The sequence below is a fragment of the Corticium candelabrum genome, chromosome 2 (genome assembly GCF_963422355.1).
Source record: "Corticium candelabrum chromosome 2, ooCorCand1.1, whole genome shotgun sequence".
Classification (NCBI taxonomy): Eukaryota; Metazoa; Porifera; class Homoscleromorpha; order Homosclerophorida; family Plakinidae; genus Corticium; species Corticium candelabrum.
In genome coordinates, this window is record NC_085086.1 from 4,537,264 (window position 1) to 4,557,417 (window position 20,154).

The window sequence follows — 20,154 nt, forward strand, 5'->3', positions numbered from 1 at the left end:
CACATCTTTGATTGACTCATGATATGCAGTGTTGTGAGCAATCTGCACTTCAAGCAGGAGATTTTGCCATTGTCAATTTGAGGCTCTCACAATTTTAGCTAACAATTGTATACTATAGGTTGGCTATAGTACTCTGAAACCCCAATGAAATACACCTTTCCTGTATTAGTGCCTATGTTATGTGTAATGAGAGGTTTAGTAGTCTTAGTGCGTGTTTCGTCTATTAGAAAAGAGAAGAATGGTGAAGTGCGAAACACAGTAAAAGTAACAGCTCTATGTAGTTTGTGGAGTAGTATTTTATGGAGAAGATGAGACCAACGCCTGATGTGTTAGGGATAGTTGGTAAACTGAATTTTATTCACACTTTGAAAAGCTTGTACACGACGATGTAATTCGTTGTCAACAAACACTTTAATATACTACTTGTTGAAGAGAATTTGGAAGCGCCCATAATTTCATACTATTCAGTGAATGTTAGTTACCAGCATCCGATACTCTTTTACTAATAAGACCAGACAACTGACATTAGCAATACAGCTGCTGCTTTCTGTTAGCATACTGTTGATTCTGCAACATAAAACTTTCGTGGCACTTCAAGTTGCCATTTTTTTCCGGATTTCCCATTGACCTTGACCCCTACTCTGTACACAACTTTTTTCTGAAAGTCGGGACATCGGCAAGTTCCATGCTGAGTTTGCTGCGTGGCAGCAAGTGAAGCAAAATTTCCAGACTTTATCTTGCGTGCTATTGCATTGTTGGCACGGCAGACTTTTTTAACTTTAGCTTTGAATGATACTTGTCCTTTGTTTTCTTGAGCGGAAGAAGTTACTTGCACTAAAACAACTACAATACACGTAGAAATTAATTCTGTTAATAAATGAAAGTCAATCGTAATTTGTTGTTACCAGCATGTTGTTTCTTATTGGCATCTTGACGTGTTTGAATAGAATCACAGCTGCAAGCTAACATATAAACCAGATATTATTAATTTATCTTAAAGGGTTTTTTGTATATAAATTGTATTAATGTAACTCTGCAAAACCACAGATTAGATTTATTGGTAAAGAGATATATTATCGATGGCATATGTTTAGTATTTAATTAATTATTAAAGATGTATAATTTATTATAACAACCAGAAACACCCCTTGTTCACTTGGGCACAGACAAACCTTGTTAATAATTAATCAATTAGTAGCCAAACAAAGAAGGTAGTTATTCCAGCTTTCACAGGTTGTATGTCAAGCAACATGCCTATGGAAAAGGTATCTTCCTAGTGGCAGTACAAAATAATCGGCTTGGCCTGGCACAGTGCAAATCGATTTGTAGGTGTGGTGATCTATTATTCTCTAGTGTAGCATACGTCATGTTAGAAGCAGTCCTGTAGCACCTTACCAATATTAATATTATTAGCATTGTGTGAATTATGCGTGAACATCAGTGCTATGCATACATTCAGATTCAAACGTACATATTAATAATGCCCATGCAGAACCGACGGTTCTCATGATCATATACTTACGTTCACATGATGGCTCCTTTCCACTCCACAGCCCACTTGGCAAACAAATTCTAGAACTATCTCCGTTTTTCAATCGATATCCTGACTCGCAAGAGTAAGTTGAGATAACAATAGTGTGTACAATTTCAGTTGTAACGTTGCCGTTAGTTGGCGAAGCAAGTGAAACGCAATTGTTACCTGAAAAAGTTCTATTGCATATGAACTTTTAAAATAAGTATAAGGGTTGAGTGTATACCTTGACATACTGGAGGATTGCCCGACCATTTCCCATTCGATTGACATACTCTTGTTTTGTCTCCAGCAATGCGGTATCCTCTATTGCATTCGTACACAGCAATAGAGCCAAGCAGTCTATTATTGTTTAGAATGCTGCCATCTTCGATAATTTCATTAGAAATATCCGAGCATTGTATTTCTGCAAACAGAGAAATAAAGATTAGAAATTTTGCATTTTAGTGTTGCTAAGAAGTATTGCTGTGACTACACTTTAAGTTTGTAAAGTACTTACGCGTGCAAGTTGGTGCAGTTCCTGACCATTTCCTGTCTTCTTGGCATCTTCTTGTTTTCTGTTTGTCGTCATATAACTCATAACCTTGATCACAATGATAGGTCACTGTGCTGTCAACGTCATGCACTCCATTATTGTCACTAAATTCAAGGTATCCATTTGTAAGTTGAGGAGGTTCACAAAATGCTAAATGAAAAATGTAGAACATTAGCCAATCATCAACACTATGCAGTATCTTGTTACATTATCAACTAATTATAACAAAAATATTATATTAGGGTAATGAGAGTACCGAGGGTGCTCCCTCCGTGCGCAGTCAGGTGGGATTTCTGTACTAAACTACCAACGTAAGAGAAGAACACCATGCATGCACAGTTAGTAAGTGCATCCCTTCTGTTTCTAAGTTAGTGTAATGGCTGCAAATTTTCTTGTGTTTTGTATGTAGCATAAACTTAAACCAAACAGTTTAGTAAAGTTGCTGCAAAGTCAGCTCTGTCTTGTCTAAAACCATTACACTCATAAGTCACCCTGTTGTGATATCATGACGTCCAGGGCCTTGATCGTTGTCACTGTAGATTAGGCTACCGTTATTGATGTTTGAAAAACTTCAGAAAAGGCTAACGACAGAGAAATATATTTTAATGCAATAACAATTTGATGCAAGGTGCTTGGTATAGACGAGAAGTTTGTCAGTGGTATCGCAGACTGATTGTTATATATTCTGGTCTCAATTTGTTGACTGGTGTTGTTAGACAACTAAAATGCATATAAGCGTTCAGTTGTCTATTGTAACCAAGTAATTATTACAACTATTTTAACTAACTTAAAAGTCACTCACGTATGCAATTTGATGGAACGTTGCTCCACAGTCCGTTAGACAAACACTTTGCTTTTCTAATACCTTTCATGTAATAACCGTTGCGACAGGTAAAGGTAATTGTTGAATTGTATGTCGTATTTCCAGTAAAGTTTCCGTTGGTTGCAACCCTAGGTCTTCCACAATCAATATCTAAAAAAATTAAGTCAGTATATTCATAAGACTTACACAATCAACTACACCTACAATGACAAGATTGTGCTGTTCCTGACCACTGTTTGCTTGATAAACATCTTCTAGTTTTCTTTGTCTTATCAGATAACTTGTAACCATTGTCACATTCGTAGGTTACTGTACTATTGATGTTTTGCTTTCCATCATTGTCACTGAAGAATAATTTTCCATTCTTGACGTTCGGAGGAGGTTCACAGAAAGCTGAATATAAAATATTAACAAATTAACCAAAGTAGTTACATATGACAACAATTTGTTACAAATTAGATACACTTGAAGTTTTCCTATTTAAATTTTTAATTCAATAAATGCCTTCTTTTTCTCAAAATAAATGTAATCGCTGATGATTTTATTTTGTGATTTTTTTTTGTATTTGGCATGATATAAATAAAATTTTAGCTTAGCTAAACTAAAATTTTGATAAAGTTGCTGCAAATTAAGTTCCTATTGAAATTCAATTGAATTTCCAACGAGGTCTTCAGAAGTCACTTAGTTATAGCCATTTGCGGAATAATTTCCGTTATTCACAGTTGACGGATATCAACAACTCACCGCTAAATACGCAGACAAGATAAAAAATACTTTATGATTAATTAAAAACTATGCAATATTCAAATTGCCTTACCCTGACAAATTGGAGGATCTCCAGTCAAACTTCCATGATCACATCGTCGAATTTCGTTTCCAATAAGATGGTAGCCTTTGTCGCAAGTATATGCTACGTTTATTATTTCTCCAGATTTATCAGTAGACGCCAAAGCATTCCCGTTGCTTGGATTGTCATATTGATTACAACCAGCTACTAAGATAATACAAAACCATAAAATAAATTCATAGTCTTACAATTTGCGGTAGAGATTCATAAAACTATAAAGCAACTATACATGCAATTTTTCTCAATAAGCACTCGTACAAAAGTTTTAATTAAAATTTTTACCTTTGCACGTTGGAAATGGTTGACTCCAATTTCCACTGCTCTCACATATAATCGGTTTAGAGAATGTAGATTTATACCCTTGATTGCATTCCACTGACAAAGACCCACCCAACGAGTCATTCGTGATGATGTATTTGCCATTGACAAGAGAATCAGGAGTAATGCAGTGAACATCTGTCATACAAACATCCCTTCACATACTAAGAGTGATTTACACGCAAGCCGAGCGTCAGTTCTGCGTATCGCCAACGTGTAACGTCAGCGTCCTATGGTATACGGGTTCACCTTTGGGTGAAACGTTACGTACTGACCAGCGTCAAGATGTTGGATAAGACAGCGTAACGTAAACCGAAAATAGTGTGGTTTGTAGCTACCAATCGGCTGTCGCTCCATCACGTGGTTTAGTTGGAATGGACGACGAAGATATCAACAAGTAAAAGCAGGAAATCTTTGTAAGAAAGCATACAGCAACAGAGCAGCACAACGCCAGAAATTTTTCGCGCTCAGACATATTACTGTAAATCACTAGGTTTCAACGTTTGCGTAAGTTACTGTAAACCAGCCCTTAGTAGGTATACAAGCAAGCGTAAGCGAACGGTAACTACATCGTTTACGTATTCAATTGCCGCACTGAATAAATTAAGTTATAACTTTGACAGTGATGCCTTACCTGCGTAAACTTCCACTTCACAGACCTCAAGATAATAATTTGCTCTTACAGTCAACCAGACGTAACTTCCAGTAGCGTAGCAGATAAAAATTGGTGATTGTCCTTGGCTTGCTTGATATGATGACCCGCAATGTCGTCTTACATCGTTCACATCGGTGGAGTTACCAACGCTAACAGTTAAGCCGTCGAGTCTGCGGTAATAGCGATTTGGTGTAAAACCATTTGCCGAGTCTCTCAAGTGCAAACGAACAGAAAGAATCGATTGTCTTTGGTAGAGAGAAATGCGAAGAAACTGAAGTTTGTCGTTTGTTCTGTAATTATTGACAGCACAGAACTTAAAACCAAGTCCTTTTGATTTACCGATCGCTGATATGCCATCTACAGCATTAGCAGCGCTTCCCTTCAAATCACCATAAGAAATTGGGCCATCTGACAACAACGTATTTCCGGAAGCATTCAAATTCATCGGACCTTAGTAGGTATGAACAAACTACATGCCATTTAGTGAATATCATCCATGTTTTATTTTACGTACCAGTGTATGCTCGAACTTCGCAAACTTGAAGATGCCATAGACTGCTTCGTAATACGACCCAAATGTAGCGTGCTTGATTCATACAAACAAACACTGGCGATTGCCCGTGCGTAGAAGCATCGTACACTTTATCGCTACAACGTGTAGCAGAATCGATGTTGGAGCTGTTGCTGACACTGACCGTAAGTCCATTCTGTTGCCTTTGTCTGTTCCAACCGTCTCTCAGATGTAGTTTTACGTATGAAATGTTCTCCTTGCGTGTCATTTCTATTTTTAAGTACTTCAATGGGTTTCTTCGGGACTGAATGTCAAAACCTGTCATTGCACATTTCATATATTCGTCAAATGCCCCACCGCTACTTCCCTCTCTGTTGTCTCCGTCAATCGCATTGGACGCTTTAAGCCATTCCAAGACATGTGTTTGAGGATTTCGAATACTGAGAGTCGTTGGAGAAAGCGTAGCTGAAGCAGAACGTAGAAAAACTTCATTTCCTGGAAATGCCAATCAAAACCACTAGAAGCCTGTTCAACTTTACTGTAAATTTTTCTCAGTTACCTTTAGAACGTTGAAGAAGAAATATGCTCGTCGTAGTCAGACATATGAAAAGGAACAAATTCCACTTCATGCTTTAGCAAATCACTGCAAAAGATGTTAAAAAATATATGTTTAGGTGTGATCCACCGAGCACAAATACCTACAGGTGCATGCCTACGCAAACACGCCTACGTATTACGCCCACACTTACGCAAACACCAACACAGACTCAGGCAATGCAAAGCAAAATGGGCACGCACGCACGCATGCACACATACACATACAGCCTCATAAAGCAAATAGTAATTTTTGCCGTCAGTGTTCGCAGAATTCTTACGTAGAGCTAGCAGCTAGCCTTCGATCGTCACACCGCGGTCCACCCATTCAAATTAACGGGGCAATTGGGCGGTTTCGGGACGGTACAACTACTGCTAAGCCGCTAGGGTAGCAAAAGCGCAACGCACACGTAAACAAGCCTAAAGTAAACACAGACCACATGAAAGTCAACTTACGCTCGTACATGAATGCAGATATCTATGTTAGCTAAAGAGTTTCGTTCCAAACACACTCGCGAATGGACACGACACGACACGACACGACACGACACGACACGACACGACACGACACGACACGACACACACACACCACACACACACACACACACACACACACACACACACACACACACACACACACACACACACACACACACACACACACACACACACACACCACTCTACAGAACTACGTAGCTGATCAATGCATACAGAACGAGTGCAAGCAAGTCACCTAGGAAAAACGTGGATCCTTCTAACCCGACGCCTGGTTTCTTACTCGTCACACTGCTACTCCGTCAATGCCCAACTGGTTGCAGTGCTACAGCTCTAGTGTGAGCTGTTCACGGTAACTCCGCCTATCAATCCGCCCACACTAATTACATCACGGGAGCACTGGATCGCGACGTGCTGATATGTTGGAAATCCTACGTTCTGAGCTTTTCTCTGTTTCTTTGTTGATAGGACAGATGTGCCCTTTCTGAAAGTCTGATCAGTTAGGCATCTCTCTAGTAGCCAACGCAACTGTGGTTATCAAGCGCGGATGTGGTTAGTAGGCTCGTCCCCGTTCTTTCCGTCATTAGCAAAGGTCAACCTCAGACACGGTAGCGCAATTCCAAAAACAATGCCACTATTGTATAACGTGTGCATGGCCACAGTTTCTTAGACGTAGTCTAGCTAGAGTATGGCCTGCTATTTGTGTCAAATCTACTAGACAAGGAGATGAGGCAATGAGGCTACGCGATGAGACAACAAGATGAGACAAATGAGATGATGCGATGAGACAATGAGATGAGACCACGAGGTCATACGATGAGACCAGAGACTAGGCGATGAGACTGTAATAACCTAGACTCTAGTACGTAAACGCTCGGGAACGCCTACTCCACATGTCTGTCTGTCTGTAACGCGCTGATCGACACGACGCCGGTCTCGGATCGTCGCGAAACGCGGTGGGCCAGTCGAGATCGCAGATCCGAGACGAACGGTCTAGACGGATTGAGCCGGAGTTTGTTTGCTCAATCAATTAGCCGAGTATGCTGGTGTGACGTACCCTCGCCAGCCACTATACCAGAGCCGTCTAGAGAGTCTTTATATACGGCTCTGCACTGTACGCCATCCTCTCATTATCAGAGTGCAAGATGCGCCTGCTCACCGGGTCGCTTATGCGTGCATGCGTTGTGCTTCCATGTGTCAGGGAAATGGCGTAAAACGATAGATTGCTACCGCCCACATTGCCAACGCCCATAGGGCGGGTGTACGTACTAGTAAGAGAGTAATATGAGATTGCAATATGAGATTGCATCAACATGAGATTACCGCATGCAGCCATTTTTGAGGACACTGCATGCGAAACGATTATATAATTATATTTTATCTACTACAGAGAGTATAGTTTTTGAAGATTTTTTCACTCGTGTTCTTGTGTGATTGCATCAAGGCTGAGGTTTGAGCTCCATACAATGCCTACTCTACAAAGTTTATAAATGTAGTCTTTCGTAACCGGTTGGTAGCCTCGGCCTCCTAGACCCGTGTAGCGCTGATTCATAATCGTTCTCTTCACACGGGTCTGGAAGGCCAAAGCTAGCCGGTTGGAGAGTTACAACATGTGGTATGGCCAACTCACAGCAAGACTCGGACCTAAAATTTGCATGATGGTGAAAGAGTATGTTATGGCTATGTCGAGCCTGTTGCAGTCCGTCAGCCAAGGCTTGGTTTTGCGAGGACGAGGCTAGAATTTATATTTTCATATCTGGGATCTTTTCGCTTTTTAGGCATCGTTGCGTTTGGAAATCTACTGGAAAGAAGGACACTAGGACAAGGATCACTGTCTGTAGAAGTTGTGCGCGTAAAAGGACAACATATTGGCTAAGTCTTATCCAATAAAACTGACGATAGACTGGCGTATTTGCGACTAATCACGTGGCAGCGCCTCGCTAGTTTTTGAGCACACTGCCGTCTCTTGGCGTTTTTCACCAACAACCTAGTAACTTGTAAAGAGGGCATGTGATCGCGTTTTACTGCATTCTAAAACCTGGTGTGCATCTACAAACACTGGAGGTTTCTGACCCCAAACTTGACGCACTGTGCAGTAATCGGAGTAAGAATCGTCAAGTAGAAACAACGGTTCTTCGCCTCAGCAATCTTGTAAGGTGGGATATCGCTACTCTGTTGAGATTTCTTTGCGCTGAGTGCTGTTTTCTACGAGTTACAGTATTCCCTTACTTCTTTGTAATATGAGTTGCTAATGTTCTCTTATTCTGTTCTTCTGTAACTTTATCAAATTGATTTTTGAGTTTGCTGATAGTTGTAAGTGTTTTGATAATAGAAGGAGTTGTAACTAGCCAAGGGGATTGATGTTGAAGAGGTGTAGATGCTGAACTGTTTGTTCATCCATTATAATACCTACGCTGCATATGCATCTAATATGGGCAAGAGAAAGATTGGAGAAACTGTTTATCCTTAAAGAGATTGCAAGTCTTGTGCTAGATGTGGCACCACTGCAGAAATCCAGAAAATGAAAGAAGAGTTGAAAAAGTGAGTAGTGGCTGCTCTTAGAATCAAACCAACCCAAAGTCTTGCTTGTGTCACAAATATCTAATATATAAAGCTCAAATTGTCTGTGTGTGTGTGTGCATGTTCGCGTTTGGGGGCCACGTCTTTTGTCCGTTCGCAACCGAAATCGGCACGCACACTCGGTACGCACAGGCGATGGTTTGTGTAAAAAAATTTAAAAAATTACGCACCGGGTCCCCTCTCGAGGGGTCGACCCTCGCGTAAAATTTCTCGACGACGCACACGCTACACATTCCGGTTCATTCGAACACACGCCCGCACCGGTTCCGTGTAGATCCTATGCATCGCCGTCCTTCGCAAAGCTTCGAGCGATCGAATATCTCTTGCCGACGAAACTTACTCTTCTATCGCTTGCGTTTCTCTCTAAATTCTGATCGCATTTGCACCGAATCCAACCTACACGTTTTCTGCAGCAAGCGCTACACGGGGAGTGTGTCGATTTCTATCGAAACAAGCGCGAAGAACAAGATTCGAATTCATTCAGAATATCCGGGACCTCGCAACAAAGATGCACGTGACGTGTCCACAGACCTACCTTACACTACAGTATCTTGCCCGTACGAAGGACGGGCCATGGATCCTAGTGAACAATAATCACTCATAGTATTAATTGTTATCGAAATATCACTATCACACGACCATAAATTTATCAAAGAGACTCTTACTATAGAGAAATAGTGAGTAAGTGTAATACAAGTTCAGTATATGCAAATGAGATCAATTTCTAGTAATATTAACTAGAGGCATGTAACGGCAGTTTATTATTGATAGATACAGTAAAGTTATTAAATTAATTGATTAGTTGAATAATTGTTGCACAGTCAATTCAAACTGTACTAGACACGTTCAGTAGTCTAATTTGTTGCTGTGATACAGACATACGTTGTGTATTACATCACACAATTCTTTTCAAGACAGATCAACATCTAATTAGCCATAAGCTAAACAGTAGAATACGCTAGCAAGTATTTTGACAAGTTGTACAGTGTACACTAGCCTTACATTTACAGTCACTGCCGTTACTGGCATTAGCATCAGCGGTAATGCAAGGTGATTACAACAGGTGCCATTCGTAGATATGAGCACACGGCCGTCTCAAAGAATCTAGTTTTCTGATAACACCGTACGCTGATAGCACGGTAGACAAGCTTCTAGTGAGAAAGGCGTCTAGTGGTGTGTCGACTCCACGGTGTTGCAGTGCGTAGTTGAGTTGCCACGTCCGGCTTAGCATGGCTTTCACCATGCAACTTTCCTCTCCTCAAACAAGGTCTCAGATCGTGCCGTCGACTTCGCAGGTGTTCGAACAACGAGCCCGTATGTCATACTATATAACACCTCTCTTGCGGGACCGCCGAAGAGTCTTAATCTTATGTATTGCAATAAAATGCCTATTTCGTCGTGGCGAAGCACGTGGAACTATATGCGGTGGTGCAGACCGGCGCGCTAGAAATAAAAGCGAGGTCCTACGGGACGTTGGCTGACGGACTGGATTTACCAACGACGGTCAACTTCCAGTTTCTGATTTAAGAGGGTGACGTATGAAAACACGTTACTTCAACATTTGAAGGATTACTTTCAGCTAGAAGCAGGTATGTAATATGTTTCTAATAATTGACACAACTGCATGATTACTTGAACTTTTTAGTATATGCTGTATAGATATGCATCTACTATTTTACCCGGATGAAAAACACCCTTGTTTGGTGCTGCATTTGTCAGTAGAGTAACAGCATTACTGTTTCAATATCCGATAACGATATCCAAACTGGTCGACATGTGCCATGATATTGGATCTCCCTAATAACTGCAACATAGATGAATAGTTTTCTGACGCACTCAAGACAGCCACTGACCTTCAAACAATGGGTTTTGGCATCATGTAATTATGACACATTTTAAATTTTGCACTATTTCTTTGCTATTTGCCTAAGGTTTTGGTAGATGCATGTTTGGTTCTATGGTTATTGTGTTAGAATACAGTAAGGAATTGTATAACAAGACACTCTTTGAATTTTGTACTAGTTTATGTTTCTGTTTCTTTTCGATTTTTCATAGTTAACCTATGGTTGTGCTAGACTATATATATATATATATATATATATATATATATATATATATATATATATATAATTTGTTATGATGTGTATGAAAGGTCTACAATAACCGATATATCATATCATATACGTGCATGCATGCATGTGTGGGTGTGTGGTTATGCGTAATTGTACATACATACATACATACATACATACATACATACATACATACATACATATATTATGTATGTATGTATGTATGTATGTATGTATGTACGTGAATGTATGTATGTACTATGTATGTATGTATGTATGTATGTATGTATGTATGTATGTATGTATGTATGTATGTATGTATGTATTTATTTACTATGTATGTATGTATGTATGTATGTATATGGCTTAATTGGTTAGAGTGTGCAGTTGGAGATTGGTAACATCCGGGACCTTCGGATTAGAGTTTGAGTGCGGGAGGGACACACACATAAATTCCCTTGGGCAAGGAACTAACATACAATTGCCTCTCTCTCCGGAGTGTCAGGGTCAGTCTACAGCAAGTATCTACAGCAAGTACAGCAAGTGTGAAGTACACCATAGTGACTTCTGATAGTGACGTCTGATACAGTTGCGTTAGATTGCAAAATAGTGATTACATTATCGAACCTGGGCCTTACGGGCTCTTGTATGTACGTATGTACAAAAACAGTGTATGTATGTATGTACTATGTATGTATGTATGTATGTATGTATGTATGTATGTATGCATGTATGTATCCATCAAATAGTCAAGCATCAAACAATCAGGCCTGTCGAGCTGGTCATAATCGTTGCTCCAAATTCTTACACCTAGAGAAAACCAAAGCACGCAGTGAGCAGAGGAAAGCTGTACGTGATGGTATCAACGTCTCTTCAGTGAATGCTTGAAACTGAAATGGATTCGCCTTGTTCGTGCTCACAATAAGGCAAAACGTGCTGAATTACAATCTAAGAGAAAAAACATATCTTTACTGAGCAGGAAGCTTGTGACAATAATTTTTGAAACTTTAGCAAAAAACTGTTTTCTCCTTCAAAGGCAACTGTTCGTCCTGTCAGCTTCAACGAGGAGGTTTACAGGTTCTTCTACAACTCTTACAATGTTGATGATTGTGACTCAGACTTTAATTATCCAGAATGGTTAAAACCGCCACCTCTTCCTTTTAGTCCTTTCAATAACAATCCAATAACAATGTCTGAAGTTATCTCAATGGTCAAAAAGGCTAGATCTAAATCTAGCCCTTTGCCTCTGGATGGAATCGGCTATGTTGTCTACAAACGATGTCCTTCTCTCTGGCCTGCTCTTTTAGATCTCTTCAACTCTTGTTGGTCTTGTCAGTCTATACCTCAGTTGTGGAAGAAGGCAGTAATCAAACTGATTCCTACTGCCACGGATAACCGTTCTGACCTGTCAAACTTTCGACCTATTTCTCTGACTCCTGCTGTTGGCAAGTTGTACACCAACATCATCAAGGATAGATGAAGTAAATTCATGATTGACAATCTTTACTGGTCTACTGACACTCAGAAGGCTTTCCTCAGTGGTGTGCCTGGTTGTCTGGAACATCAATTTCTTCTAATGGCAGCTCTCAAGGATGCTAGGAAGCGGCAGAGATCAATTTGCTGTAGCTGGCTTGACTCTAAGAATGCATTTGGAAGTGTCCGTCACAAGCTTATTGATTTCACAATCCATTATTATCACGGTTCATCTAAAATTGTATCTATAGTGCAAGACCTATATTCCAATCTGTATGGTTCCGTGTTCGTGAACGACACTCTCACTAAATCGTTTCCTTATAGTATTGGAGTCTTTCAAGGTGACCTGCTTTCTGTTGCGATCTTTAATTCAGTCACTTGCCTGCTATGCAAACTTTTAGCTTCTGAAACTTCTATTTAAATCGGCTACAGGCTACCATCTTGCAAGGCACACATAAATTGTCTTATGTTTGCAGACGATCTAACGCTACTCTCAGACAGTTCATCCTCTGGTCAGCAACAGTGTCATTTGGTGCAGAAGTTTCTAGATTGGTCAAAAATTGAAGCAAGAGTAGTAAAATGTAGCTCGCTCGCGTTCAGAAGCCGATCATCATCTACCTTTTATAACCCCAAGTTAAAACTCTGTGGGCAAGATATCTTATTTGCTGGAGATAAAAGTACAACTTTCCTGGGATTACCAATTAATCTGTGTCTGTTCTCGTGTGATATTAAGTCGAGTATACTGACTAAATTGGAAGACCTGTGTGAGAGAGTTGATGCTGCTCCTATTTTGACAAAGAGCAAACTACAACTGTATCGTAATGGAATTTTTCCTCGTCTGAGTTGGCTGTTGTCTGTGTGTGATCTCCCACTTACTTGGATTGAGCGTCAGGTTGAACCAATTGCAAGACGGTACCTCAAGAAATGGTGTCATCTCGCCAGACCTGCTAATGTATGCCGATTCTATATGCCTTTCAAGCTTGGCGGTTTGAATCTCCCCTCGCTATCTACATTGTTCAAAAAATGTCAAGTGTCTCGTTACCATCAACTGTTAAATTCCAAAGATGCTCGTGTTCAAAACTTAGCAATGTCTAAGGCTTTAGTTCTTGCTACGAACAAAACTCTGAAATTCAACCCCTTCATCTACGTATTTCAAAAGCAATTTAAGTCTTTAGAACCATCACATCCACATGTAACATTTGTCAGTTTGTGTAAAGCGAAACGACTAGTACAGATTGTTGATGATCAGCGACGCTTGGATCTCATCAAAGCTTGTGTTGTACAAGGCTTGACACTGCGCTTGCAGGTGGATGATGACACTTGGAGTAAGACTGTACTGTCATTCAAAGACAGAATCCTGTCATTCTGTCTAAACGCCATTCAGAATACTCTACCTCATAAATCAAACTTGCAACGTTGGCAGAAATCTGATTCTCTTGACTGTCCACTTTGTGGTAATTATCAAACCCTTCAACATGTGCTCAACAACTGCGGGACGGCTTTAAAGAGTGGGAGATACAATTGGCGTCACAATTCTGTGCTTAAATGCATGTACCTGATCTTAGATGAACATCTACCAAGATCCTCGGCAATCTCTGTTGACCTTCCAGGCTTACCATATGTACTCCCATCTGTTATTTCCAACTCATCTCTTCGCCCTGACATCATCCTATGGTGCCAAAAAACTAAAGAGCTTAGTCTTCTGTAATTGACAGTGTGCTTTGAAGAGAACTTTACCACCTCATCCGAATATAAGAAAAATAAATATAGCAACTTGGTATCTGCCTGTAAACGAGCTGGGTGGAGTGCTCAACTTTACACTTTACAAGTTGGGTCAAGAGGCCTGGTAGATTGCAGTCACTTTGAACCCATATTGCGGTTCCTCAGATTCAGCAAGCCGTCATCAAACTCCCTATTCAGAAAGATGTGCAGAATTGCCATTAGCACATCATTTGCCATTTGATGTAGAAGAAATGCAGACTGTTGGATGGACTCTGACATGTTTGTGTAAAACTAGTACTGTAATAGCTTTAATTCTGTTTCTTTTATTTTAGTTTTGACTCTTGCTGTCTGTTTAGTTTAGTGTTTAGCGACATTTTAATTCTGCGTTGTACTAGCTGTACGTTGGCAGAGGTCACAGACACGCCCCTCGAGATGAATGAACCATGTATGTATGTATGTATGTATATGGATCAATTGGTTAGAGTGTGCAGTTGGAGATTAGCAACATCCGGTGCATTGGGGGTAGAGTTCGCCTGCGGGAGGGCCACATACATAAATTCCCTTGGGCAAGGAACTAACATACAATTGCGTCACTCTCCGGAGTGTCAGTTCTGTCCAAGAAGCAAAGAAATTACATATAGACAGTGACTGTTCACAGTTATTTGCGAAACAAGGTCACGTCATCAAGTTCCTTTAGTCACAACAGTAGACTGCGGTATCTCCAGAATCCTCTTCTCGTGGTTTTGTCCAGTTTGGATCTACAACTTCCAGGTTTTGCGTTGAATGCCTCTACTGTCAAAAGCATACACATCGCATCGCCGAGTGCCGCAAACGCCTGGCACGAGAAACCACTTTTCGTTTCCAGTCTTAACCTCAGTCTAGTCAAACATCTCTTGATTCTACCGAAATTCAAACACCTGTCACCACTACGGCTCGTTTCGTTAATTTGCAACGCAATCCTGCTTCTTTATCCGGTTCAATTTCTTCCAATCCACCGCCGCAACGCTCCCATCAGGATATTTGATCAACCCTGACGGTATCGGCCTCGATCCCGCTAAAGTAACAGCTGTCGCTTTACTCAAAGTGCATCAAAGCAAATCTCAGCTTAAGTCATTCCTGGGTTTGACGTCCTACGACTGCCGTTTCGTTCCATCTTACGCCGCTGTTACTGAACCACTGACTCGATTACTCCGAGACAACACTTTACTCCAGCGGAATGTCGCTCAGCAAAGAGTTTTGATAGTCTGAAACAACATCTCACGTTCTCACAGCTTCTTCATCCTGAGTGGAGTAAGCACTTTCTGTTACAAACGGATGCTTCTGGTCTTGCTGTCGCCGCTATTCTGGATCAGGTCGACAACCACAACAAGGAATGTGTAATTTCTTATGCTAGTCGTCAGTTGTACGCTGCCGATAGTCGATACGATACCCGCCAGAAAGAGCTTTTGGCCGTTCTGTAAGGAGGATAGTGTTTTTGGAACTATATTCTCGGTGTTCACTTCAAGTTGGAGACAGATCACGCTAGTCTTCAATGGCTAATGTCTGCTAATTTTGAAGCAGGTCGTTTAACTCGCTGGGTTCTAAGACTTCAAGAATCTGATTCCACTATCCGTCACCTGCCGGGCAAAGCCAACAATAACGCTGAAGCTCTGTCTCGCCTACCGAACGACACATTCGTGACACAGCCTTCTGACGTCCCTGTCCTCGCTGATGGTCAAGACATTATTGCTCTGCGACTCTTGATGAAATCCGGCAACAACAGGAAACTAATTCGATTTACATAATGTGCTCGACTTTCTGAAACACCTTCAAACAAGGCAAGCTTCTTCAGGAATTGAGCGTGTTCTTCGTGATACCGGCACTATTTCGATTGAATCAAGTACCGGTGTACTTATGCCCATTGCTGTTGTCAACGGACGTCGCTGTCATGTACCTATACTACCACCAGCCACCCGTCTACTAGCTATGAAAGCTTTACACGGTCTGCCGATCGCCGGTCACCTTAGGTACAAGAATACCTATCACCGTATTCGTTTACAGTTCTACTGGAAAGGTATGGCTCAAGACGTCAAGACATTCGTTCGCTCGTGTCTTCCTTGCCAGTCACGGAAGTCTCCTTCACCTCGTCACTCGGGTAATCCACAACTCTTGAGTGCATCTCGTAATTTCGAGGCTGTTGGCTTTGACATCTTCTGTCCACTGCCACGCACGACTCACGGCAAACGTTATGTGGTCGTAATGGTTGACAAGGTGTTTAGATGGACCGAGTTTGCTTCAGTTCCGAACATCACTACGGCTACTGTTGCTGATGCTTTTGTCAACTCCATCGTCTTTCGTCATGGTTGCTTAAACTACGTGATCTCTGACCGTGGTTCCCAATTCATTTCCAATTTATTTCGATGCATGGCAACTCGTCTTGGTATCGATAAGCTTTTTGCCAGCGTCTATCACTCACAGACCAATGGTCAAGTTGAACGAAGAAATTGATACCTCGCTGCAGCTCTGGCCACGTCGTCAATAAACATCAAGACGACTGGAATCACTAGCTAGAAGCCCTCGCTTTTACATACCGTACTAGCTTTGTTGAGGCCATCGGCAACACTCTTTTCTACCTGCTGCATGGCCGTGATCCTCGTCTATCAACTGATGTTTCATCCGGTACCCCTCACGATCTTAAAGTCAATGTACACCAGTACATCAAGGACGCTTACACCGCTGGTTGTCATGGCCAAGACAAATCGGTTGTCTCTCGTAAGTGATGTTATGATGTCACTCACCGCATCGTCCATTTTGACGAAGGTAGCTTGGTTCTTCTGCATCTGCCTTCCCGTCAACCAGGTCGTACGCCTAATCTCGCACTGCGTTATGAGGGGGGCCTACAGAGTCATTCGACGGCTGTCCGACGTTCTGTACAAAATTTCCTACCAAGTAACAGGTGCCGTCACCACTGCCCACGTACAGCGTCTTCAGCAGTACCTACCTCTTGAACCTCCCGTGGCTGCACCTAGTCCACCAATCCTTTCGCACGACGATTCTAGCAGTGATATGGAGTCCATTTCTTCTCCCGAAATTGCCATTCGCTTAGCCACCGTCTTAAGAGAGGGACGTATTGTAGAGTGTACCTAAGAATTTTGCTTATAATTATATATGTGATCAAGTGCTTCCAGTATCGTAGAGTATATAGTAGAGCACCTATAGAGTAATACAGTGTATTTCGTTCGTTCTACGATCCTGCACCCGCCTCTCAATAGAGTACTTCTGAAGAAGTGTTTGCTACTGGTCCTGGTAATAGACTATACAGACAAGACCGATCTGATTGAGCACGACGTAATAGTAATAATAACGTATCTTTTCTTTCACCAAAATACAATGCAGTTCCCACTTAGCAGCAAACATAAACTCTACACACAGACAAACTACTGATATAAAACCACTATTATTCATTCACTACAATACATAAAACAAAGAGAAAAGAAAGACAACAACATATTACCACTAAGTATACCAATCTCTATATACTACTTCTTTAAAATGGTTTTACTGTTGAATACAATAGCATCACAAATTTTTTAACGTCTAGTTTCACTGACTACCATAATTGTGTGACTTGGTAGTAGCCAATGTTACATCTACAACTAAACGGTATTTGATAAATAGCAATAGTTCCCTCATCATCAACTTAGATATTGCAAAGAGTTTATAACTTTAGCTAGTTAGTAAGTAGACAAACGAAGGTGTTACCGGTATCTTCGCAATAAAAGTTTAGCAATTCTGACATAGCAAATCTCATTTTCATTATCATTGCAGTCTAGCAGTTGACTTTTTGTCACGTTTAGTTACAATTACATTATATAAATACAAAAATTGCTACTTTCCTATATATAAATGTAAATTTAAAATTTTTGAAGGTTTGTCCAAAAATATTTAATTGATTTAGACGAAGCTCATAACAACTCTGATTTGTTTTGTATTTTAAAACCCTTGCAATTTTCTTGCTCAAAGTTGTTAAAATATGATAATCTGCTATGCAGTACCAAATATATGCAATAGTTGTTTGTGCTGCCAGGAATATATACAGAAATTGTGTCACTCACTGCCTTTGTTCCTGTCTACTTAAGTCTTGCCACTTCCTGCATGCTTAAACTTAGCTAAAATCTGTAGAAAAAGTCGTTTTAATGCAGAAATTGTCATACCCATCCTACATCAATGTGCTCTATGTAATCAATAGGGTGTTCGATGTAGATGTTGTTTAACAGTCAATGCTTTCTCTTAACTCTAATCTTGTGGTACACACCAAATCAAATTTGTTATAGTAATGTATACAAATGTTACACCATTTTTACTAACTCTTAGAAAAGGCCGATAAAAATGAGTTGAGACAAACGGTTTAATGCCATCGCAGCTGCTTTCAATATATTTAGTTTTGTGCATGGACCTCAGTGCATGGACAACTTTAACGCTGCAGCTCAGCTCTTATATATACAAAGTAGACTGTCGTTTAGTGGTGCTAAGCAACAACGTCTAAAGGCCAATGGTATTTCTTGAAATATAATCGCAAGCAAGTGCTTTTGCTATATTTCCAATATAAAATCAGTTATATGAATTAATTACAAATTTTTACAAGGACTCTTTAGGCCTCTGGTTAAGCCAAGCCACAATATTAAAACTACGCAGGCACAGTATTATAAAACTAATTTGGCTTAGTCGTACGGCGTTTCTTGACACCCTCAGTGTCATAGTTCTTTGCTGTATTATCAGGGTTTGTGTAAGTTTATCGTTCACTTGTTTGTTTAAATGATTGCAGTACACGCTATACTAGTTGGTTTGATTTAGAGAAATATTTTGCGAGAGAAATTTTGTTTCAACAATGGAGTCTGATTAAGTATATAATTTTTTCAATCAACCGCTAATTGGTTTAGATCATAATTGTAGTTCTGTTTATATATTTCGGACATGGAGATTGTATCAGTGCTTTAACTGCTAGTAACTCCAGACATGTTAGTGTGACTTATCAAGGTACTGTTCACAACCAGCCGAAAACGATTTAGCAACAGGGTAAATTTGTAGTAAGCATTAAAAACGCTCAGTGAATAGTAGTATAGATGTGGTTGACCCATATCCGAGTAAGAATAGACACATTTTAACATACAGTTACACATTATTTGTATATATATATATATATATATATATATATATATATATATATATATACGCGAGACGTTGTGTTTGTAAAGCAACAATTACTTGTAAATGAAAAGAAGTCCTTATTTTCTCATTACACGGGAAAGACCTGCCCGCATACATAAAAGACACTCATTTGTAGATGATTTCTTTCACAAGTAGAGATTGATGTTAGTAGCCAATATGTTTTTGAATAGAATTCATGAAAATTTTGAACGACGTATTAGCAATAGTTGATAATAGTGTATTTTCTATATCCGTACACTTACAATTCTACATATATTTATTAAAGAGACTTTCTAAATTGTTATATCAAGCAAGATACAATAGCAACAACGCGTCCTTGCAACTGACACAGTGTAGTGTCACAAATACGGATTAGGTATCTCCCGCTATATTGTGCAGAAGTCCAGTGAAAATTAAAGACTATAAGTAGTAACACGTGCACTTAAATTTATACTTAGCACAGTTGGTAGCTGAGACATTAAATGTTTTTACCAGTCAGATGCTGGCGAGACAAATTGACGACAGGCCTTGTGCATTCTCTCAGCAGTTTTTATAAATCAATAATTATAGACATGTAAATGCGAGTTTAAACAGTTCTAGTTTTGAAAAAATAAAACCACTTGAACAAATAAGAAAGTGAAGAAGCTTTAGTTTTATATCATTTGTTGCCTTAATCCTTTGAGTAGATCTGCTTGTATATAGCTAACTTTAATTTTTTGCATTACGATTTTGTGAACCGCTTTACTTTTGAAGTCTGTTCTATCGGAGGGTACTATTTAGACCAACTAGTAGCGTTTACCATCAAGACGGG

General features: G+C 40.1%; 2 protein-coding genes across 2 annotated transcripts; one reads left to right on the forward strand and one right to left on the reverse strand.

Moving 5' to 3' along the window:
- Positions 1 to 335: 335 nt before the first annotated feature.
- Positions 336 to 6,626, reverse strand: LOC134198325 (CUB and sushi domain-containing protein 3-like). The gene is made up of 13 exons (XM_062667694.1): positions 6,548 to 6,626; positions 5,780 to 5,863; positions 5,224 to 5,715; positions 4,689 to 5,159; positions 4,019 to 4,192; positions 3,707 to 3,883; positions 3,094 to 3,282; positions 2,869 to 3,039; positions 2,031 to 2,216; positions 1,758 to 1,937; positions 1,523 to 1,699; positions 906 to 962; positions 336 to 843 (listed from the first exon to the last, which is right to left on the reverse strand). Exons 2-13 carry the CDS (start codon positions 5,847 to 5,849, stop codon positions 551 to 553), a joined length of 2,637 nt encoding a protein of 878 aa, XP_062523678.1. The 5' UTR covers positions 5,850 to 5,863; positions 6,548 to 6,626; the 3' UTR covers positions 336 to 550.
- A 5,824-nt stretch (positions 6,627 to 12,450) lies between these two features.
- Positions 12,451 to 15,940, forward strand: LOC134176331 (uncharacterized). Its single transcript, XM_062643002.1, has 6 exons — positions 12,451 to 12,775; positions 12,911 to 13,888; positions 14,322 to 14,416; positions 15,428 to 15,532; positions 15,574 to 15,612; positions 15,662 to 15,940. Exons 1-6 carry the CDS (start codon positions 12,451 to 12,453, stop codon positions 15,938 to 15,940), a joined length of 1,821 nt encoding a protein of 606 aa, XP_062498986.1.
- Positions 15,941 to 20,154: the final 4,214 nt, after the last annotated feature.